Source organism: Pithys albifrons, chromosome 22 (assembly GCF_047495875.1).
Source record: "Pithys albifrons albifrons isolate INPA30051 chromosome 22, PitAlb_v1, whole genome shotgun sequence".
NCBI lineage: Eukaryota > Metazoa > Chordata > Aves > Passeriformes > Thamnophilidae > Pithys > Pithys albifrons.
The window spans coordinates 6,308,679-6,333,145 of NC_092479.1; the positions used below are offsets into that span (position 1 = coordinate 6,308,679).

Below are 24,467 nucleotides of genomic sequence, written 5' to 3' on the forward strand. Positions count from 1 at the left end.
AAATGTGAGATGGCTGACAAAGGTTTGAGCCTCCCCAGGAGGACAGGCCATAGAGACCAACACAGTCAGTGGGATTTCAGCAAGGGGGTCCTTTAATTCAGTTGCTTCTGCCTTACTGAAACCATTTTGTTTTCTGGTGCAGTTTAAAACACGAGATCCAAGGCATTCTGAGGCAGCACCACCCCCTGGCACCGAAGGACACACTTCTCTCCACACACAATCCCACCAAACATCTGCCCAGAGGACCCTCCCAGGTCCTTGTGCCCCACACATGCTGGTCTGAAGCCTGCAGACTCCTCACACTGGGGTTCCTTTGGGGAAAGGCAGGAGGGGGTTCCTGCCAGTCCCTTTGTTCTCTTCAGCACCTTCTGTTTTCAGCCACTCCATCTTCTGCCTGTGCTGCTGCACAGCGTCGGCCACGCGGGCGTCGATCATGGCCTCGGTGAGAACTCCGTCCTCTGAGGCATAAGCTGCTGCCTGGGGAGGCAAAGGCAGGAGACACCAGTCAGGGATGGCAATTCCAGGGATCCCTGGACATCCCAGACTGGTCCTTCTCCATGTTTGTGTTCTCCCACACCTCCCAGCACAATGCCCAGCCTGGTTCTCAGTGGTGGCACCCCGAGCAGTGCCCAACAGGCACCTTTGCTCTCCTGCCTCTGGATTTCCTGGGAGACAAGATCTTTGCCTTCAGAAGAGCCAAGGCCACGGGTTCCTAATGCTGAACACATGGGAGGCTGCAGCCACACTGGGGTTGTTTAAATCTCCTCTCCTGCTTTAGAAGCACTGCATGTGGGAAGGCAGTGAAGTAAAGAGGAGGGGGATGGAGAGACTCCACCCAAGGCAACAGAAAATGCTTTAAACACCTGCACAGCACAACTAACAGCAGAGCTGGGTGAATAAGGGCAAGGTGGCACCTCTAAAATGATGTCTAAGGTGCACTGATCTTGCTTTCCTCAGGCATTTCCCCTGTGTGAGCTCTCAGCCTGCACTCACCTGCCCATGGGCCCTTCCCTCTGCTCCCCCTTCATCCATACCCAAATCCTGCCTCCCCACTTCTGCTGCAAGAGGCAGCACAAATCTGATCCCAGCTCCTTGGAGAAAGGGCTGGAAGCTCCTGCCAGCCTTGCCAAGCAGCCCCCAGGGCTGCAGGACTGGCACTCCTGTTCAGCTGCAGTAGGAGGACTGTCCCCTCTGTCCACCCATCCAGGACAGCTGAACTGCCCTGACCCGTCCTGCAGGTGCCATCGAGCAGCCAGGCCCTCTGAGCAAGGGGAGGATGTTTGTGCTGTTAAATGCACCCATCTCCAAGGTAACAGAGCAACTCCCAGGCTGCAGATTTCTAAATCTGGTTCCTCCCCCTTCAAGTGCTCCTGAGAGCGAATCCATGTCCTGTTCCCTGTGCAGCTCTGGAATGAGGGAGCTTTGTGGGACCCCTCCAGCTTCTCACACCCACACTGCCAGCCCCAAACTTCTGCCCACATCTCCTTCCACAGAGCTGTCACATCCTGCACTGTCACATTCTCTCTGCAGGTTCTTCAACATCCCAGCTGGGAATATTAACTTTGGTTTTCGTGGCAGAGTGAGGTGTGTGTGTTCCTGAGGCATTGCAGGCTCCACAAATCATTAATGGTGCAAAACAGCAGCTAAACCAAGAAACAGACTTTACTGCAAAAGCACCACAAATTCCAGTGTGACCATTTCATGCACCCACTGTCCAGTGGTGATGATGAGGGAGAGGACAAAACCCAGGATCAGCTGCTGCACTGGTACCATCCCAGTCCTGTAGATTGTACCTGCCTACTAGATTATTGCTACCTCACTGCAGGAGGAATAATTATTTCAAGAAATGAGCAAAAGCTCACCTGAGCTGGTTTTCAGCCTCCTCTAACCCCCTTTCCAGCCCTTTTTGGGGAACCAGTGAGATCACAAAAGGTCTTGCTGCACAAACCACAGAGCTGGCAGGTGCTGTTTTATTCCTACAAGAAGCATCAAACCCTTTGCAAAGATCCTTCCCTGTGCAAAACCTTTGCAATCCTTCCTCCAAGCAGCAGGGACAACTTAGGCTAATGCTGCTGCTTAGGCTTAGGACTAAACACTGGCCACAGGGAAGGAGCAAACACAGAGTTTCCTCTGCAGAAAAGCACTTGTGCTGCTTTCCCTGCCAGAGCAGGAGGCACCCTCAGCACAGCCAGGCTGGCACTGCCACAGCAGCAGCAGGACCAGGGCAGAGCTGCCACAGCAGCAGCAGGACCAGGGCAGAGCTGCCACAGCAGCAGCAGGACCAGGGCAGAGCTGCCACAGCAGCAGCAGGACCAGGGCAGAGCTGCCACAGCAGCAGCAGAACCAGGGCAGAGCTGCCACAGCAGCAGGACCAGGGCAGAGCTGCCACAGCAGGACCAGGGCAGAGCTGCCACAGCAGCAGCAGGACCAGGGCAGAGCTGCCACAGCAGCAGCAGGACCAGGGCAGAGCTGCCACAGCAGCAGCAGGACCAGGGCAGAGCTGCCACAGCAGCAGCAGGACCAGGGCAGAGCTGCCACAGCAGCAGCAGGACCAGGGCAGAGCTGCCACAGCAGCAGCAGGACCAGGGCAGAGCTGCCACAGCAGCAGCAGGACCAGGGCAGAGCTGCCACAGCAGCAGCAGGACCAGGGCAGAGCTGCCACAGCAGCAGCAGGACCAGGGCAGAGCTGCCACAGCAGCAGCAGGACCAGGGCAGAGCTGCCACAGCAGCAGCAGGACCAGGGCAGAGCTGCCACAGCAGCAGCAGGATAAGGGCAGAGCTGCCACAGCAGCAGGACCAGGGCAGAGCTGCCACAGCAGCAGCAGGACCAGGGCAGAGCTGCCACAGCAGCAGCAGGACCAGGGCAGAGCTGCCACAGCAGGATAAGGGCAGAGCTGCCACAGCCTGCCCAGTGCTCACACAGCACCCACCACAGCCTGCCCTGTCCTCACCCACCCCCCTTTCTGCTTCTCTGCAGGATCTGCCTATGCAGCCCCTCCAGCCAGGAGGGCTGGATGATTTCAAACAGACCAAGTGCTTCCCTGGGATGCACTGCTGTGTGTCCCCAGCACAGAGAGGATGTCTGTCTGTCTGTCCTTCCTCCTCCCTGGCACAGCCCAGCCCTGCCAGCCCACCCTGGCACCTCCTGCAAAGCTGTGCAGTTCACGCTCTGTTGATTTTCTCAATGACTTTCTATTTTTAGAAAGCCTTAGGCCCTTTGCTGTCAAGAAAGCAAATGGGAGAAGCAGCTGCCCCTTCTGGGAGTAGCTTGCACACACACAAAAATGGTACCAAGCCTCATTTATATTCATACCTCTGCCTCCTGCATGGACACATTTTAACCCATTTTCTCCAGTGCAGCTTTTCCTGTTTTATTGCTCCAAGCCAATTATGAAATAAGCTGCAAACAAAGTGCTTGGTGGGGAAGTGGAGGGATGGAACAGATGACAAGTCCAGCCTAGATGACCTCATGTTTCATTTCAGCCAAGATTCATGGTTTATTTTAACCTGGCCAGACCAATCTGTATCCTTTGAATCACATTTATAATAAAAATAGCCTGATAAAAAAAGCCCCAAAAATATAAGCACTATTTTTAAAATACAAACAAGGCTCAGGGAGCAAAAAGGCTTTTATGTCAGTGGCATAAAAGGCAAGCAAATGACAGGAAACTCACACTGGGACATAAAACTCCTGGGAATTCTCCTGAAGTGTTGCCAAAATGATTTTCTAAGATTACAGCTTGAAATAGTGAAAGGTTGGGGTTTTTCTGACATTTCATCTCAAGCACATCAGCAGGTTTAAGTACAGGGTGCAGAACTAGGGAGGCTGCACTTCATCCCAAACAGATCTGAAGGGAATTTTTAAGTGTGTAAAAGCATCCAGTCCATATTGGAGCCATAAAGTGTTAGATATGGGGGATGGAGAAGCACAAGGACAAAAGGGAATGCTCAGTCTCCTGCAGGAGAGATTAAAATGGATTTCTAGCACGCAGACTATTAGCTGTGCCAGACAGCAATATTTTCCCCAGTGCTAGAGGTTACACTCTCTGCCTTTCTGCATCTTGTTTTTTTTCTGTTGGTAAATTCAGGACAAATTGAGCCAGACTGAAACAACAGTGAAGTAGAACTTCATGTAAATGACAGCCAATCCATCTCAAGCCCAGTTTATGGTGGAATTAAGCCCAGGAAAGCTGCAGCTATTGCTCAGTTTAACTGAGATGCTTTCGTTAAAGGGCAATTTTGGCAGAAGAATCCAAACATATTTCCATGGGAACTGACTGCAGGGCCACAGGGCAGCTGCTCAGGGACTCCTGGTAGGAGCTGACAGGTATGGTGGTTTCTCCTTCAGTTGGTTCAGAACTTCCCCTTTCCCCAAACCATGTCTGAGATCCAGTTCTGGCCAGGAGAGCTGATCCCAGGCAAGGCAAGCAGAGCTGGTGAGGATCCTGCCACCTTCCAACTGCACCAGGTCCAGGACAAACACCCTCCTGTGTAAATGACTGAAACTCCACTGTGCCTTCACAAAGGTGCTGCCACATCAGGCACAGGTGGATTAGTGAGTTTATCCTTTATCCTTTGATGATCCTTGTGGGTCCCTCCCAACTCAGGATATTCCACGATTGTGTGATCAGGTATTTCCCACATCAGCCACCTCTGGCATGCAGCATCCTGAATCCAAAATTCAGTTATACAGGAGTTTTAAAGACCCACAGCTCAAGAGTTAACGGTCCATCTGTAGCACAACCACCCTACAGCTGTTACAACCAGCTGAGGGAAGCCTGAGGAGCCTGTTTTGGAGTCAGTGCTGCTGGTTCCTGCAGCCCCTGCCTGCCCTGATGCCCTCCCTGGGATGTGGCTGAGCACTGGAGTTATGCAGTTAACTTGTCCTGCCAAGCTATTTTTAACTCTGCACAGCTCCTGACCCAGTTCCCAGCACAGCCACACACAGGGGTGCCCCAGCAGCACGGGAGGGGGAGCAGGAGGCAGGGATGGCACTGCCAGGGATGCTTGTCCAACTGCAGCCTTAATGCCCCCTGAGAGCCCAGAGCCTTGTACCAGCTACACAGACACCTCCAGCAAGTTCTGTGTCAGAGCTAACCCAGGCCCTCAGGAGATCAGCTGAGCTTGAGAGCATTAAAGCACCTCCTCAGAGAGGCTTTTAACTACACCTGCTGCAGGGCCACACCACACAGGCAAAACCAAAGGCAGGAGGTGCCACATCTTGCCACAGCCCAAGGGCAGTGCCAGACCTGGCACAAACACGGCTTTTGTTAAGCTCTGTCAAGCTCCAGTTGCTTCCAGCTCCAAATTCCTTGACCCAGTGACTGGAGAAGAGCTTACAGAAGGATCACCAGCTCTGGCAGGAATCTGCCAGGGCAGAGCTCCAGACAGATCTCACTCCATTCTGGATGCCCTCACAGATCTGTCAGGGCACTGCATCCACCACCCACCTCCCAAGGGAACATGTCCACATGCCCAGCACCACCTGAGCTACTTTAACACCAACCCATGGCCATCACACCTCCCTTCTGCACCAACAACACATGAAGTCCCTTGTTCCAGCACAGACACAGCTGAAGCTTCTTGCAGCTCCTACATCAACCCAATCCATGTGGTTTTGCCCTCCCTCTCCTGCACATTATTTTAAGCCCTTCTGATTGTTTCATGACAGCAGAGAGCAGCATAACTTCCTGCTGCAATTTGACACAGAACCTTGTTAACAGTCCTGGCACTATGAGGCACATTTTAAAAAGCTATCAGGGCAGCAATTTTAAGGAATTAGTCACTCCCAGCTTTCCCTTCCTTCATGATCACTTAAAGGATAAATGCTAAAAGCTGAGGTCATTCCTGGGCAGTAATGACAAGCTTGGAGATAAGAGGTGATAAAAAGCAAAGGAAGGATCATTTATCACAACTTTTTATAACAGGAAATACCTGGCAGCAAAGCCTTTAGCACACATGGGGCAGATGACAGCACACAGTTTGAAATATGCTTCAGTGACACAAAATTCACAGTAAAATTAACCAGCTGTGTGCTGGCAAAGAATAAAATAAGCACTAACAGCACTCGAAGGGCTGCTTTGGACCTCAGCTCAGGACTACTGCAGTTTACATTAATTTAGACTAGAAAGGATAAATATTTTCTGTACCTGAAAAGTGGAAAAAAACAGTAGCAAGAGGAATGAAAGGCACAGACTTTGTAAAATGCTTGTGAACTGCTAAACTAAATAAAAAATTTAACAACTGAACAAAAAGCCACTTTGATTTTGCAATCCCTGCAAGGGAGCTGACATGAGTAAGCCACATGACATACAATTTGGAGCTTATGCCTTAAATTGGTATTTCTAGGTTAGTTTATGAAAATACACAATCCAGTAAGAAACTGGCAGCTGTGACACAACAAGGGGAAAACCTGACTTAAAAAGAAGTGCCTCATCTTGCTAAACATGTGAATATTTGTCCTCCATTTTTTATTTCTATAGAGGTATCAAGCATGGAAGAAATACCTACTTTTTCCAGCTCCATTTCCAGTTAGCTTTGCTTCTTTAATGACTCCAGTTGCACTAAAATTGTGTTTAGAACAAAGCAGGGGAGCAGGGTGGTTTAGTGCCCTAATGATGCCCAAACCTGAGGGCAACAACTTGAGGCATCTCTTCTGCTGAGCTTCCTGAGCTGGACCACGAGCCATGGCCAGCAGGATCTGCCCCAAACCCTTTCCAAACTGACCTGCTTTACTTTAATTCAGTAAGGGATTTTCTATCAGGGATGGACTTGATGATCTTAAAGGTCTTTTCCAACCTGAGTGATTCTGTGATCACCAACACTGTTCCTATTTATGGGATGAGGAACTGGGCTGATGTTCTGACATTCACCCAGCAGAGTTCTGGTACCACCCTATGGACATAATGGAACTTTCAAAGGGAGACAAGTTCTGAGATCCCAAAATTAACCCCCCAGACCTTCCAGAAAGGGAAAGGAGCACAGAGTGAAGGCTCCACTCACCTGCCAGGCCACAGCCAGCTGGGAGATCTCTCGGCCAGACATGCCCTCGGTGAGTCGGGCGATCTCCGAGCACTTCTGCCCATAGTCAAACTGTGCCAGCTTCAACCTCCTGCAAGGCACAAGCACCAGGGTTGGCTGACAGGGAGCATGTGGCAGCAGCTCCAGGAGTGTTCCTACTGGCATTGCAGCCTCCAGAGCAGTGTGCTCATCACAACAAACCACAGCACAAAATCCCAGGACGGCGTCTCATCCCGTAACAGGATGAGGCATCTCTCCAACTCTTACCTGTGCTGCTTGGTTCAAGTGGGTTTATAGACAGTGTGACAAATCCACAGAAAAGGAGTGAAGGAAAGCAGGAAAGGGGAGTTCTCCAGGGTGGGGGAGTGCAGGGACACTCACTGTTTGCCCTCTGTGGCTGGTTTGAGCACGTGCCGATCAAAATACATCCGGACGAGCCGCTCCCGTTCTTCCAGCTGGGGCAGATCAAAGTTCACCATCTCATCTATCCTGTCATTGATGGCCCAGTCAAACTGCTCAGGCTGGTTGCTTGCTAAAACGAGCATAAACCTGGAATGATGAAGTAGGAGAGGAAAGGCTGAAAACCCCATAAAAATAAAAATCAATGAACTAGTCTGAACATCGGGAACTGCCACGGTGGGTACTAAAGACATTTCATCACCTGAAAAATGTGAAGATTCCTTAGAAACAGCTCTGTAACAGCATCTCAGGCCCCAGGCCAAAATGAAGTGCTGTTTGGGCTGTTTAGAACAGACAGATGTGGGCAGAGACATTCAGAAGGAGCACCCTAAACCATAAGTGCTCTGTTTTACCAAGCTTTGCTCCACTGTACAGATGTGCTGCTTCCAGGTCCTGTTCTCTCCTGCTGCATTTTGAAGTTAGAAACCCTGCTTTTTTTTTTTTTTTGGTTTTGTAATGATGCTTCTTCCCCATGCCAATACTTTAATGCTTTAATTGATGTTACCAGCTTAATAGTGCATAATAATTTGAAATGGGCTTTTAACCACAGCTATTGGAATATCGACGTTCTTGCTGTCTGTTTGAATCACAGTCTACAAGGGGCTGTGTTCCTTGCTGGCATTTCTGAAGATGACTTTGCCAACCCAAGAGCCACAGAGGCAGGAAACTGTGGCTCTTCTACCAGCAAGGACTTCCCCCAGGCCCCTGCAGAAACACAGCCTGGATAAGGGACAGTCAGGCCTTGCTCGTTTCTATCAGGATAATGATACAGATGAGCAAGAGATGCTGGCACAGTCAGATACCCAGCAAGGAGATTTGGGGAGGTTTAAGCCAGCAATTCACATTACTTAGTTCTGCTGGTGCCAATTCACTGCTCCAGTGACAGTTCTCCTCAGGGTCTCACCAAAGCAGCCACATTTACATGCACCATTACACTTATTGCAGCAAACTCCAGTCCATGGAGCCAGGACTCCTCCTTGCCCAGAGCAGCAATGAGGCTGTTCAGAAGTAAAGAGCAGTGCATGAATCACAAGGGCATGTTCAGTGTCCTGGAACAGCTCATGGTTTGCATCAGAGCTGAGTTTAACATCTGTCCCAAGGGGAGGGGATGCACAGCACCCAAACACACCAGGGCTCTGCTGAGTGAGGCACTTTAACATCAGGGGAAACAAAGAGCCCTCCCTTTGCCATCCCCTGCCAGTCGCTGCCTTCAGGGCAAAGATTTATTGTATTTATTCTTGCTAACAGCAAGTACAACATCATTTCATACCAATAATAACACTCAACTGAGCTTTATAGAACAATTCCATGTATCATTTCAGAAGAGACCTGCTATCCTCCCAAAGGGAAAACCATTCTTGAAGGCTCAACCAACACCTTGCTTTCTAGCAATGTATTCCTTTTTGGAAAGGCACATCTTCCCAGGCACCTCACTGTGTCAGAGAAGCTACATACAAACAGTTACCAGTCAGAGCTGCATTGGTCTAACAAGGTCAGGACACCCCAAGGACAGAAAATGCCCTCCTTTGGTCCTCAATGTCCTTCCAGAATATTTGTTTCAATGTCATGAGGTTACTCTAACAGGTATTTCATTCAAACCTAACCCAATTCATCACAAGAAACTCACTTTCCTACATACAGACAGAGACAACTTTCCTTGTTGGCTCAGTTTCTTTGTGGAAGTTTAACAACCGAGTTCACACACACACAAAAAATCAAATATTATTTGAAAAAGGTCGAGGAAAGGTCCCCTCTCCATTCTGAGAGCCAGGAAATGGGCTTTGTTAAACTAAGCAGTGCTGTGCTGGAAGTTCCCATCAGTGTGACAAAGTGAGGATGGATAGATGGACAATGACATTCATGGGCCCAATACTGTCCTTGTGTAAACAGGAACTTATCAAGAAAAAAAACAGACTCATCAAGACAATCCAGGTGTCCAAACACCATCCCAGTCTCAGGAAATATTCCTCTCCAGTTCTGATTTCCAAGTGCCAGGAAAAGATAAAGGAGGAGCAAGCTACATCCAATATATAAACTGAAAAGGGGATATTTTCTGCAGATTTTTTCAAGTCCTCAGCAGCACAGATCATTTCCAGCTTTCATTTGCACCCCACAGACCCTTTACAGACTTTACAGAAAGCCCAACTGCTGTAAGGGCTGGAACTGGATACTCACTTGTTGCTGTGCTGTCCTGTTCTGTGCAGGAATGCATTTAAAGTTGCTCTGAGATCTTCACTGATTTTCTCCTGCAAAGATGAAATGCAGAGGAAGATCAGCTGCTGGGCTCTGCAGACAGGTCACAGCTTTAGCAGCATTGTGGACAAAGGGAGTTCTGTTATTGTCAAGCACTTGAATTACAGTAGAATCCAAAGCACTGTAATACCTTGGGAAAAAAGGATCAATTCATATACCCAGGAAAAAGGTTAGGAACTAAAGCTTCCAGTGGAGAGATTACATATTTATCCACACTCATCCAGTGATTTTCTTCATTTCAAACCCAATGTTCCAGCCACTGGCCCAGGTGGCTTTCCCTTGCTGAGCACTATTTCAGTTGGGAAGTCCAGTAAGATACTGGAAAATAATCCACAGCAAATTCACTTACACACTCAAAGTAACCTCTTTAACCAGACCTTTGGGGTTCAGGCAGCACATCCAGATTCAATGTACAATGTGGTGACTGACTTTGAAACACAAATTATTTGTACAGGGGAAGGTGCTGGTGTAGATTTGTTAAAGTAGCAAAAAGCAGCTTTGTTGTGAAAGACTCCCAAGATAATTATCAGCTGGGAGAAAACACAAACCCTGCAGCTTTGCAGTGTGAACAACCACCTCTTGTTTTCAAGATCTGCCTCTTTCCTTCCTGCAACCCCTCCCAGAGACTGTGCCACCCATCCTTTCTTTGCAGGGAGGGATTCTCACTCAGCACAAGATGTTCATCCCATTCAGCTGCAGGATGCTGATCCCTTGTCTCTGTGAATGAGGGGAGCAGAGGGGCCCCGTGCCAGCCCTGCCCTCTGCCCTGCTGAGGGCAGTCCCTGGGGCTGGGCAGGGGCAGGGTGGGCACACAACCCACAGCACTCACCGTGGCCCTTTTGCGCAGGAACGCGTCCGCTTCGTCCACGAACAGCAGGAGGCTGCCAAGGGAGAGCAGCACAGAGTGAGAGCACCCAGGGAAGGAGGCCCAGCCGGCCCCAGGAGCCTCCTGCCCCTCTGCCAGGCACCCCCTGACCCCCTGCCAGGCACCCCCAGCCCCACTGCCAGGCACCCACTGCCCCACACCCCCTGCCCCACTGCCAGGCACCCACTGCCCCACACCCCCTGCCCCACTGCCAGGCACCTCCTGCCCCACACTCCCTGCCCCATTGCCAGGCACCCCCTGCCCCACTGCCAGGCACCCCCTGACCCCCTGCCAGGCACCCCCAGCCCCACTGCCAGGCACCCACTGCCCCATTGCCAGGCACCTCCTGCCAGGCACCCCCTGCCCCACTGCCAGGCACCCCCTGACCCCCTGCCAGGCACCCCCAGCCCCACTGCCAGGCACCCACTGCCCCATTGCCAGGCACCTCCTGCCAGGCACCCCCTGCCCCACTGCCAGGCACCCCCTGCCCCCCTGCCAGGCACCTCCTGCCCCACTGCCAGGCACCCCCTGCCAGGCACCCCTGCCCCACTGCCAGGCACCTCCTGCCCCACTGCCAGGCACCCCCTGCCCCACTGCCAGGCACCTCCTGCCCCACACCCCCTGCCCCACTGCCAGGCAGTGCCCAGGCAAACACCCCAAGGGTTGCACGAGCAAACTCATTTCTTCAGGCAACGTTTCCCCCTGAGCTGCAGCGACCTCCCCCCTGCACCTGTGACATCCCAGCAGTGAGAAAGGGAGGACATTGAGACACCTTAGCCCATAAATCTGCCCCCTGGAGCTGTTTTCCCTGCTGTTCACAAGCAGACTGAAGCAATTCTAGGGCACACAACCTTGAAGTCCCCTAGATTTTTAAATTTAGAGGAGTTTCCATGGGCATGGGTTGGCAGTGGGTCTGTATCTGACAGGGCTGGCATGTTCCTGCCAAGCTGCAGGAGATATCTGGAATTCAGAGAGGGCTTATTTTAGCATCCCTCTCATTTAGAGAAATGTGTGCAGGGGTACAAGACAGGCACACAAGCATACAAGAAATCCTGGTGAAAACTGCACCTTCCTGCCCCTTTTCTTCCTTGTACCATTTTGAAAACCTCAAACCAGAGTCCTCTCCTCAACTTGCTTTGTTGTTTTGTGGGGGTTTTCTTTTCCAAGCCACACTAGCACTAAGGGTTTTACTACCTGTGGAGCAGTGAATTAATAAAGTCCATGAATTATTCACAAAAATAAATTCACTTCTAACCCAAGGGCAGTGCTCCTCCCAAGAGACTAAGCCTGCAAAGATGTTTATCAATAACAGAACTGAGCTGCTCATAAAGCTGTCACAGCTTGTATTACCTTCTTCCTGAGCTTCACACTCAGCTTTCTTCCAGGGCATTTCAGGGCCTAGGAACAGCTTTTACTCAACCCCAGTTTCTCTGAAAATATTCTCAGCCACAGTCTCTGCAGAGAAGTGTCTTTTATCACACCAGCTTTCAGCTAATAAAGGCAAACACTACTCAGAGCAGAATAAAATCTGCTTAAATACTTCAGTGTTTTCCTGGGGGTGGGAATATTGATGTGTATGGACACATATTGATGTGTCTGGGCAGCACTTTCAGAAGATGCTACCTGGGGTGTATTTAGTTCAAATGCACAGAAGTTTTTACCAGGGTAGAGAAATTCAGAGCCAGGCAGTGCTGTGGAAGGATTCTTTAGTGGGAGCATCTTCATCCAGCTGAGTGTCCTCACATCTCTTCCACCCTCTTCTTCTAAGCTCACTTAAATTCTTATACTTTCCTTTCTATAACTCCTCAGGGTAGGAACAGCTTAAAAAATTCAAATCCTTAGGACATTTCTCGGCTTTTTTTTTGTTTTAAGGGGAAATAGAAACATTTAGGTGATGAATGCAGTGAGGATTAAAACAGACACTGCAAGATAATGTCCATCCAAAGCAATCAGAGAACACATAAATCACTGGTTAGCCACATTTACAGAAGAGCTGAGATCAAAGCAGCACAAAACCCAAACTGACACCCACTGAAAATTCTATATTGAATTTTAACATCCTGGCTCGACAAGCAACTTTTTGCTACCTCTGCACTGCAAAAATCCATTTGCATCAGTATGAGCAAATTACCTCCATATTCTTACAAAATCAGGGGGTCAAGATTTAGCCTCAACACAAATATGCTGGTCTGCAGCTGAAAGTTTGCCTTTAAAGGTGACTGAAAAAGCACATTTTGTGACTTTTAAACCTAATGCCAAAGCCTTCAGCAACTGTCTCCTCCTTATCTTTTATTTCTTGTAATTCCCTGCTTCTGCTTGAGACTCAACAGTCAACACGAAGCTGGATCCAAACACTCTCAGTGTTTATAATCTGAGCAGTAAAAACAGGGAACACTATTCAGAGAGTGAAAACAACTGGCTGCACCTCCATTTGTGCCAGAGCTTCTAACTTGGATCAGAACACTGATCACCCTGAGAGAAATGTGTGCCAGCCTTCAAATGGGCAACATCTCTCATCAGCAATCAAATTATGACTGATGTGGAAAATCTGAGGTGAACAAGGAAGGTTGGAGGGACCAGAAGAGGAAAAGCTTTCAGCCTTTTAAGTATTACCAAGCAGCAAGAATTCACCCATGCTGGGAAAGCTTTGGTCAGTGTTACCTCAAGCCTTGTTCAGAAACAGTAACTAAATGGCTGTGGTGAGGTTTTTTTGAGCTAGACCCTAATTCAGGCCCCAGGGGAACATGTACTTACCCTCTCCTGCTGGTGTTGGCCCAGTCAAAGAGCTTGTGCATGGCTGTGACCCCCTCCCTGCCCATGGGGGCCACGTCCCCTCCTGTCATGATGGCATAATCCATGCCCGAGTGCACAGCTAATTTCTGCAGGGAAACAAACCAACAGGGTTTCTGTCACTGCAAGGCCACTGAAGATGAGGAAGGAAATAAAAGTGCTTTACTCCTGTCAGTGTGTTTATTGGTGGAGGGTAGGTGTGCTCTCAGAGAAGGGAATATTTTATCAATAGCAAATTTTAGCATTGCTCTGGAAGGGAATGGAAAGTTTGGTCTTGTTGCAATGCACAAAAATATTACACCTTCATCTTTAATTTGTGTATGGTTTATTTCTTCCATTTGTGTCCATCTCCACTGGTTTTATAAATCCAAACTAGGTGCAGTGCTGTCAGATCACCAAAAAACTACTGGGAAATGGGTTTTTATGTGCTGATAGAGGAAAAAAAAATTCAACTTGCAGGTTGCCAGAATCCTGGCAGGGCTTTACCTTGGCAAAGAGCGTCTTCCCAGTGCCAGGGGGGCCATACATAAGGATATTCCTGTAGAGGCTTTTGTTCTTTTTTGTGTTTCTTGTTGCTATGGCAATGTCTCTCACACGTGCTTCCAACTGGGGCTGCAAGGAAAGAGTTCAACTTGAGGCACAGAAAGAACCAGGAGAGCTGCACCTTCCAGGCTGCCAGGGCAGTACCTGCAGGAGGGAGGGAGGCAGAACTCCAACAGTCTCAAGCTTTTAAGGTTTAACTTCAGCTGCTCATGACTCCAGACCAGGGGCATTTCCTGTCCTGTGTCAGGATTTACTCCATTTTCTGTCCACTTGGCTACAATTGTTTTGTAGGAAAAAGCAGCAGTGCAGAAAGCAGTGCAGTAACTACTGTAGGAACAGGTAACACCTGAAATCTTCCCTTCCTGTTGGATGCCCTGGGAGGGATGTCAGAACATGCAACTCTTTGCAGTGCTAATTCCTTCCTAAGTCATGTTTATACTCCTGCATGTGTAGACACACTGGGAGGAAGCTACTCCTGCAGGAGCATTTTCTCTCAGCAGCTTCAAGGAGCTCTTAAATTTGCCTGATATCCAGGAATCCAATTCAGAAGCAAATATAGAGAAGCAGCACTAATTAGCAAGTTAAGGACCATTCAAGGGTGGGCAAATGCACACACTACTTAAGACTTTTTGGCCTAGGAGCAGATTTGGGTTCAGTAATCCTGACAGATCAGCTGGGACAAGTGGAATCTGAACCTTAAATGCTGACTACAGAGAGAAACTGCAGCAGAGCAAGGACTGAACTATGATTTCCAACTGCTTTGCACAGAGGAAAAAAAGGTTAACAGACTTCTTAATGCATGTCACACTGAACACAGGAGCTTATTTATGGGCTCAGTGCCCCAAGGGTGCTGTGACTCCAAAATTGCTGGAATTACAGCTTTTGAAGTGAGTTTAAGGAAACAGCCACTCTTATTTAGATTCCAAAGTCATCCTTCACAGAGCAGGAGAGGAAAACAAAGTACTCACACTGAGAACAACTCCTTCAAGGGCATCCTGAGCCTTGCTGGTAAGACGTTTCCCAACCTAGAGAGGACAAATTCAATCAGTCACAGGTAATTTTAACAACTCACCTGGACAAAAAGGTCATAAAAAGTCAGTGAGCTGAGCCCACCTCATACTCTGTTTATTCAGAGCCCCACTGGCAGCTCCCAGGCTGACAAAAGGGCTTGTGCATCCTCAGGGCTGAGGGTAACACAGACCCAAAGGTGAGCTTTACCTTGATGGGATGCTTTAGAGCCTCCAGCACAGTGATCCTGGAGGTTTCCCTCACCAGGGAGGGTTTGCCCAAACGTGCCTCTATGTACCTTCCTGCCACTGCTGTGGCATTTTTGGCAGAGTAAACACCCACTGCCAGCAGGGTCAGACCTGCCACCTGCAGAGAAAAGGGGGAAGGATTAGCAAAAAACACTTGGCAAGGCAATGCTGTTGTGTGTTGTATGCCCTGTGGTGGGGAATTGAGATTCAGGACAAATTCAGGGTTTATTTTTGGTGAGATGTTTTATCCCTGTTCAGACAGTCAAGGTCTCACACTCCTGTTCCAGGCACTCCCTGCTCTGCACAGTGAGAGGCAGAGGAAGCACAAGGAAAGGATCCAGTCCTGTATCCAGAAGTATGTACATCCTGCTCAGAATGTGTGAGGCTTTTCAGACTTAATTAGCTGGAGTAATGAAGACAAATAGCCCCATCAGGCAGGTGCTGGCCCTCAGGAAAATGAATGCTGAATTAAAGATGCCACAACAGACACCTGAACTGGGGCTGCCACCAAGGAGGGCACAGAAAGGACTAGCCAGGGAACATGTGCTAAAGGTGACAGTCATGTCAGACCCAAAACAGAGAAATAGGTACCCAAAAGGAGCAACAAAGCCAAACCACCACAGGAATTACCAGCACTGCATGAGACTGTTGTGTCAGAAACCCCAGAAGATGAGCCATTCCCATCGATCTGCCAGAGAGGCAGAAATGCTCCAGGCTCAGGACTCAGCTTAAAGCTGTGCCAATGATTTATATCAGAGAAAGGCCAGGTAGGCAAAAGAGCAAACTGCAGCAATTGCTTTTCAAGTGAGCAGATTTGTCCTGCAAGGGCAGACCAAGGTCAAAGGCCCCAAGGACAGCAAGGATGACACTGCTCAACAAACCATGAGGCACCATCTGTTCGCTTTCACTCTGCTGAAAGGGGGGACATGGCTCTGCTCTGGATGGAAACACAAAGGGTTCAGAACTGAGAGGTTTAAGATGCAAAGAATAAGGGAAACTCCACACCTGATTCAGCTCAGATAGAGGGACACAGAACACAGAAAAGATTTCACCTTCTTAGCAGACTCTTTCTAAAAACAAAATACCCTTGACTTCATGCACTTGCACCATCCAGTCCTGAGCAAAGTTTCAGGCTCACACCTCTACCTGGGTGGACCTGATACAACTATTTCAGACTTTTGGACTGACATTCATGTTAGAAGATACAGAGAAATAGAGCTTTAAGACTGACAGCTCTGTATCCAAACAAGAAGCCAATTATCATGCCAGCTCTAAAAATCAGCCTGATTACAGTGCCTACCTGTTTATCATGAGGAATTTAGCAAAGGAATGGATCTCTGATCAATAAACAAAGTGACTTCCACTAAAAAAACCAAAAAACCTTGGAGTAGAACCTTTGGGGTTCTGCTTGGATGGGAAGAGGTAGGAAAAGAACAATACAATAAGCAGGAAGAGCTGAAAATTCAGGCCTCATTCACAGGAACCCTAAAATAACTTTCTGGTTCTTACCTTATAGTCATTGTTCAAAGCAACAGAAAATATGAGTTCCAGCTGTGTTATCCCCTGTCCAAAAATACACTGACTTTTTTTTTTTTAACCTAAATGTCCCAAATTCACAAGACAAGAGCGTGTCAGAAGCAAAAATGACCATAATGCAGGAAATCAGTATCTGGGTCAAGTGAATACACAGCTAAAAGCAGCAAGCACTGATCTGCACAAGGCTGTGAACGCTGCAGACGTCCCAGGTGCAGATGACAAAAGGATCCCTTAAAAGGATCTTGTTCTCCCCAGTGCTCTCAGGCAAAGTGCCTTTTGTACCAGGCTGTGGGTGTAAAATCAGAGGGTGGAGCAGATGGTGGTGCCTGACTTTTAAAGCAAAGTGTCCATTTTACCCAACCACGCTACCAAAAATGTATTTTCACTGCAGTTTTGTTGAAAGCAGCACACTGAGAAACACCTTTGTGTCCTTAAGAAGCTCTTTTGTCCTGTGAAAAGCTGCTGGTCTGGCTTTTAATCAATTTATTTAGGGCACATAACAGTCCTCTAAGTGCTCTCTAAGCTACATCAAAATCAGATACAAGGCTGTGATATAAGCAGCAATCTCGATGGTTTACAGTTTATAAACACATCAAAGCAAGGAGTTAGTTTGACTCAAATTTACAGACAGACTTTTCTAGAAGTTCCTGGCAGGTGTCACAGTCTTACCGTGGCTGTAACTTTATCCCAGTCTGTTACAAAAGCACGGAATCCTTCCCCAAAGAGCATCCCAGCTGTCCTGTGGTAAGAAAATAGCAAAGCAAGGAGAAAAAGGGATTTCAAAGACTGAACTGAAACAATTTACAAGACAACTTTATAATGATCATCTTCAGAACCAGTCAAAAGCCAAGTGAGGGCTCACCATGGCATTTATATATTTATAATCATCTGATGTCTACACCTGATCTGGGACTAAGTCCAAAAAAGCATTTAGCCTCAAGATGGTATCTATTTATTTCTTTAATACATTACTGGTGCTGAACTGCAGTAAGAGGGATTTAATTCTAAAGCTCTTTTGTTACTCAAAATCTCACAGGACTTAATATTAACAAATTCCAAATGTAAATACCAACCCCTCTGGAGACAGAGTGCTTTATACCCTTATGGCATATGCTCAGAAATGGAAAGAACTGAGGGTTTTCAGAGTAACTGAAAGAACTGAGGGTTTTCAGAGGAATTGAGTCTCAATAAAGAGGGCAGGGCTTGAAATAACATGTTAGAAAAATTGTAGGGAACTCACAAGTCTATAAATGGCTTCTCTGGTTCACATTCAGGTGACAATGTGGTAAGACAAGGGAAAGAGGGTTCTTGTTAATGTAACTCCTGTTGTTCAGGATCACAGAATATGCTGAGCTGGAAGGGACCCACAAGGATCATCCAGTCCAACCCTCAGCCCTGCACAGGACCATCCTGTGGGTTATAGCGGGGCCAGAGAAGAGCAACAAGGCTGGAGAAGGGACTGGAGCACAAGTGCTGTGGGGAGAGGCTGAGGGAGCTGGGGGTGTTCAGCCTGGAGAAGAGGAGGCTCAGAGGTGACCTCAGCACTGTCTGGAACTCCCTGAAGGGAAGTTCTGGCCAGGTGGGGGTTGGTCTCTTCTCCCAGGCACTCAGCAATAGGACAAGGGGGCATGATGGGCTCAAGCTCTGCCAGGGGAAATTGAAGTTGGAGAGCAGAAAAAAATCCTTTACAGAGAGAGTGCTCAGGCATTGGAATGGGCTGCCCAGAGAGGGGGTGGATTCCCCATCCCTGGAATGGGAGCTTGGCCGTGGCACTGAGTGCCATGATCTGGTAAAGGGACTGGAGTTGGACCAAGGGTTGGACTCGATGATCTCGGAGGTCTTTTCCAACCCAATCCATTCTACGATTCTATGATTCTATCCCCAGGAATCCCACCACGTGCCTGAGAGGATCATCCAAACTCTCCTGGAGCTCTGGCAGCCTCGGGGCTGTGCCCACTGCCCTGGGGAACCTGTTCAGTGCCCACCACCCTCTGAGGGCAGAGCCTGTTTGCGACACCCACCCTGAGCACAAGGCTGTGCAATTCTGACACTCCTCAGAGCTCAGAGGAACAAACACCAAGCTTTCCCATGAGATGGGAGCCACATGCCAGGGCAGCAAGGCAGGCTGTGCCCCCTGCCCCTGCCCTACCTGAGGGACTCGAGCACGGTCTGGCGGTGCTCGGCGGCTTTCAGGCGGATCTGCTCGCGGATGATGTCGGCGTTCTCGCGCTCGGCCTTGGCGCGCGCCCGCGCCTCCGCCTCCACCCGCAGCAGCTCGTTCTTGTGCCTCAGCTCCATCTCCCTCTCCACAGTAGCTGGGGGAAAAAAAAACCCAGACAAACCAGGAGAAAAGGTCAGTCCTTTGGGCTGGTTTAATCCCAGGTGGCACAACCCTCGGAAGGAAGAGAAGCAAAAAGGAGTTGCGGGTCCCACGTGGGATTCTGGAAGTTTTGTTACTTCAGACACTCAGAATTGTGACAGACACATTAATTCTCCTTACAGAGAGAAACCCAGAACAGGCCAGGAGATGAGGATTTCATAGCCAGCATCCTCTGTCTTCAGTGTCACAAGGAATCCTCACTGGACCACGGGGATATTTGACACCTGAATGCTGCCCAGCACATTTATATCATGGTGCCTCTGAGTAGGTGGATCCTACAGGAGGAAAATAACCCACCCCTACAGGGTTTCACTGCTGACTTTGGTGACACGATGTCACAACACTTCTCTCAGATGCTGGGACCACACTGGGTGGCAGCCACCAGAGGACAGCACATCTGTCCACATCTGTGCTCAGAGCAAACCAGCCTTCCATTCCCAGCCATGCACAAATTGCCTTAATAGTTTTAGGATTGTACCCCAGAGAAATCCCAGTGGAGTTCTGCAAACCCAGTAATTCCAGTAATTTCACAACAACAACAAAAGTAAAGCAAGTTTCAGACTACAACATCCACAGGAAACAGTGGATGGAGAGGATGTGACACAGACTCAACCATTCCTCCCAAGAGCTGTTTTGTTTTATTTCCCTCCTCCAAACTGGTTCTATTTTACTATTTTTGTCCCAGTGCCAAATCAGAATTTCAGTTGCTATATCAAAAAATGCCAACAGTTCATTGGGAAATCCAAGCATCACAGGGCAAATGTTTAGGAGTGCAGCCACTAAAACCAACCTTGGCAGCAACTGGTTATTTTAGTACCACGGGGATTTACCTGTTATTTGACAATATAACATTAAACACATGACAATAACGGAGCATCACTGTGGACAAAGAGTCAAAGACCAGCACAAGGAATTCATGTGCCCACACCCTCTTAACCAGGCACAGAAAAATGACTTACCACGCCTCATGGCCTCCTGCTTCTGCACAGACTCCTCCTGCTTCCTCAGGTTCTCCTCATTAGCAAGTTGCTGCAGGCAGAGATGACAGCAGAAAACATGTTAAAGTTGTAAGAACTTCTTCAAGCAGAAGTGTGTGGTTCATTCTCCTAATCCCACGCTCCTGGTTGCTCTGTCCCAATTCCCAACCTTTGCTTTGCCTGGCCAGCACTGCTGATGCCAAGCAGATAGTACAGATGAAAGCAACTGTGCCCACTGCAGACCATCCCCTGGGCTTAGGAAGGCTCCCCCCAGGTCCCAGCTGGAGCAGGGAGGGATCCACCCTACCTGCTGCCGCATCTGCTCGTCGTAGCGCTGCCGGGCCAGCTTGTCCTGGTACTGGGCTCGCTTCAGGAAAGAAAACAGGACTCAGAATAAAGAGATTTGGCAAGGAAAGAGATAACCTGGTCCAGAGGGCAATGAGGTTTGGAATGCGCAGGGGGGAAAAAACAGAATGAGAAGACCCCCCCACAAAAAATAATGCTGGGTTTGAACACGAACAGGGCGGAATTTGGAGCAGCCAGCACCAAAAACTGCTCTATGCTGAAAAATCTGACTTCATTTTGAGGTGTTACACATATAAAAACAGAGAACAACTGTTTCTTGGCCCAGAAATTACTTACTCCACTGGGAAAACCACGGTTTCCATGTTGTAAAACACATTATCTGGAATGGTGACTGCAAGCAATAGAACTGTCAGGATATGCTGCCTGTCACGTGGGCTCTGGGTTTGACAGATTTTCTTGTTCCTCATTAACTCCTTTCATCAATTTTTCACTGTAAATGGCAAATAAACACAAGCCTTCTACACTCAAATGGAAGTGAGCTGAGGGTCCATATCCACCAGCAAGGAGGACTCTGGACAAAGGATGGAACCACTCCCTATTCCAAACAGATGGATGGGAGAACAGTGTGGAATTTATCAATTTTTGTCAAACGTGGCAGTTCAGGAGTAAACCATGATCAGGTTTGCTTGGACTTCAAATGATGCCTTGGGAGGTGCAGGAGTTGAAAACTGACTGTGCAGCTGCTTCCTGGGCCAGCCCTGTCCAAAGTCCAAACCCTGACAGGATAAAAGCAACATGTGCCAAATAAGCAGTTTTAGTTAATTTTAGCTAATTTCCCAAGCTAGATGATGCATTAGAGTTAATCACTCCCCTCATCTCCTGTGCTCTCCAATTAAAAAGTCACCATATATGAGCTACCAGCATAAAGATCAGCTTTCATTTTCCCTGTTTCAGTGTTATTGCCTCTTCAGGAACTCCTGCTAAAAGGAACCAGGGAGCACCAACACTGCTCACAGCAGACCCTCTGGTAGCTCCCATATTTGCTTCACTTCTCTTCTTCAGGTATTTTTTTGGGTCTGACAGATCAAACTCAGCAGAAATGGAGTTACAAGTCACTTAAGACTGAAATCCAAGTAACTTCAGAGCCCTTTCACTATCCAGACTAACACACATTTGATAAGCCAGGAACTTTCAACACATCCCTGGAAGGTCCTTTAGGGAAATTCCAAAGAGCACACAATGAGAGAAACTTCTGCTGCCAGTTCCTTTGGCTGCTCAACAACCTGGTAACAAAAGTTACTAGAAATCAAGCTCAACATTCCAAAGCCAGGCTAGAACATGGGCTCAGCCTGTGAACATCCTCACACCTCTGGCTGCCCACGATGCCCCTTCCCCAACCCCAAAAGGGGTAATTAATGCCCTGGTGCCTTTTCCATTAAGGAAAAACACAAAGAGGATCTCCCACCACTTGGCTTGCCCCTCATTCCCTTACTGCTTGATGCTGTTTTGTTTCTTCACTCAGTGTTTTCCTCCTCTCTTCTGCCTGTACCCGGATCTGCTCATTCTTCAGTTGTTCTATGGCAGCCTCATATTCCTGTTAAAACAGATAATTATGACAAATGAACTTCCCAGGTCATCCTACAGAGAAATGCTTCTGACAGTTATAATTCATCTGCAATCAGAGTGGTGTCCAGTGACAGAAGAAAGCTGAAACTTAATCATAAAATTTGACTGTAAGAAATCTCATAATTAACCATTTCAGGATTAAACACAATTTATTTCTTTAAAAAATACCAATACTCAGAAAATCCTTAAATTCCTTTATAAAAGATACAACTCCTCAACCAACTGCTTTGCAGTTTCCTGCAGAAACCCCCTGTCATTCCCTCAAAACTGTGGGGACCTTCTAAACCACTTAGAAAGTCACAAAACTCAGAAGTTACAAACCCACTCAGGACATGCAAGTTTTAAACAAAGCCACAAAACACGTCCCTGAATAGGCCAAATCAGTTTTTATTTCGCCTTCCAGAATTACTTTTTTTTTTAAAGGCAAGTAACTCATTTGCTGAAGCTGAACAGCAACAAGAAAACCCTTCCATGCTCTGCAGGGCAGAGATTTCAAGTGCTGTCCCCCCAAAGCTGGCAGTGCCTCAGCTGGGCTGGGGGGACAGCACAGGAGGAGCTCCAAAGCTCCAACATACCTTGAGTTTTGTTTTCTGTTCCAGCTGCAAGGTCTGCTCCTGCATCTGGGCAAGGCTGAGAGCATCTTTGGCATGGCCTGCAAGGGACAGCAGGGAGAGATTATGGACACTGGAAGGCCTTTTCTCAGGGAAGAGGATGTTCAGCCTATTCAATCCACAGCTCTGCACTGCACATTTAGCCCTCCCGGGCATAAATGGTCAGGAGTCCTCCCACCACACTCAGGAGAGGAAAACCTGCAGAGATGGTCCAACCAAGGCCAAGCTGGACAGGGCTTGGAGCAGACTGGTCTAGTGGAAGGTGTCCCTGCCCATGGCAGGGAGTGGGAAGGGGATGGTCCTTAAAGTCCTTTTTAACTCAAACCATTCTGTGATTCCATGAAGGTGCTCTGGTGCCTCCCTCTCAGCACCCCTGGGTGAGCAGGGCAGGCTGCCCCAGTGGGGTGGGACCCTTCAGGACATGAGGTATCACAGAATTCCAGAATGGTTCAGGTTGGAACATTGGTTCAGGCTGCTTCTAGCAGGGTCATCCCAGACCATGTGGCACAGGACTGAATCCTGATGGCTTTGGGATATCCCCAGGAGGGAGACTCCACACCCTCTCTGGGAAATTGTTCCTGCACTGTGAAGATCTTCCACAGATTCATGTGGAACTTCCTGGGCATCAGTTCCTGCCTGTTCCTCTTGCCCCATCACTGGGCAGCCCTTGGGGTTTGGAGATGTAACCAGGACTGACAATATTTGCAACACAGTGTAACACAAAAACTACATCTAGATGAGCCAAGTGATTCAAAGTGACTGACCAAGCAAAGCAAAGGAACAATGAGAAGGGAACTGAGGCAGTCAGCAAAGCAACTCTGTCACTGTGTAACCACGGGAATGGCGTTGAGTAAGTTCCTAAGGTGGTCATTCAGAACTGCAGGGCCTTTGGGCAGAGAACACCAGCGAAGAGCCCCGAAAAGCCCCCGAACCTTAAAGGATATGGACACACGATGCTAGAGGTGCTGGGAAATGCCACGAACACGTGACGGGAATGCGGAGTGACTGGAAACGAATAATGGTGACGTGGAGGTGGAGCGGAGACACCTCGGTGTGCGTTCTGGCGAGATAAGAACGCCCTGACTTCTAAAACTCACCGAAGAGTCTCGGAGGTTTCTTTCAAAGGCCGCTTCAAGGCACCACCCCGAGCCGAACCCGCTCCACCCGCCACCCCTCCCTGCGGGTATTTCCACACCTCGGCGAGGCACAAGCCCTGCCATTCCCTCCCGGCCCATCCCAGCCCGTCCTCTCACGCACGGGACGCGTCCAGCTCCCGCGCCGCCTTGGCCGCGCGCTCCAGGCCCGTGGGGTCGAAGTTGCTCCATTTGTCCTTGGGCGTCTGGCGGTCCCCGGCGCCTCCGGCAGCTCCCCCGGGGACGGGTGGCAGTGCCAGGCCGGCCCCTGTGCCCGCTCCAGCCCCGGTGCCCGCTCCGGTGCCATCCCCGCCGCCGCCCGGGGCGGCCCCGCGGTTCAGCCCGAACAGCCACGACATGAGCGCGGCCGCACGCGGGGCACCCGCGCCTGCGCCGGGGGGCGGACCGCACGCCCATTGGCCCGCGGGGGGGGCGGACCGCACGCTCATTGGCCCGAGAGAGGGGCGGACCGCCCGCCCATTGGCCCGCCCCCTCGGAGCGCGTCACCCGCGAGGCGCCGCGCAGCGTTGTGATTGGTTGGGCGGCGCGGCGGGTGGGGTTTGATTGGTTGTTGTAGGGGAAGGGCAAGGGCGCTTCCGCGTAGCAACGGGAGTGTGAGGCGTTGCTAAGGGCGGGGCGGCGCGCGGGATATCGGGATAGAGGGAGGGATTGCCCTGGGAATCGGCTCCTGGAATGGGGAGGGTGATAGGAA

General features: G+C 49.3%; 1 protein-coding gene across 1 annotated transcript; it reads right to left on the reverse strand.

The window, feature by feature from the left end:
- Window positions 1–52: 52 nt before the first annotated feature.
- Window positions 53–24,140, reverse strand: LOC139681994 (ATPase family AAA domain-containing protein 3). Its single transcript, XM_071575870.1, has 16 exons — window positions 23,880–24,140; window positions 22,587–22,663; window positions 21,878–21,979; window positions 20,387–20,446; window positions 20,062–20,131; window positions 18,872–19,037; window positions 17,392–17,461; window positions 15,149–15,304; window positions 14,899–14,955; window positions 13,874–13,999; window positions 13,352–13,476; window positions 10,562–10,613; window positions 9,655–9,725; window positions 7,402–7,569; window positions 7,003–7,111; window positions 53–477 (listed from the first exon to the last, which is right to left on the reverse strand). The coding sequence occupies exons 1-16, from the start codon at window positions 24,112–24,114 to the stop codon at window positions 298–300; spliced, it is 1,824 nt and encodes a 607-aa protein (XP_071431971.1). The 5' UTR covers window positions 24,115–24,140; the 3' UTR covers window positions 53–297.
- Between the last annotated feature and the right edge of the window lie 327 nt (window positions 24,141–24,467).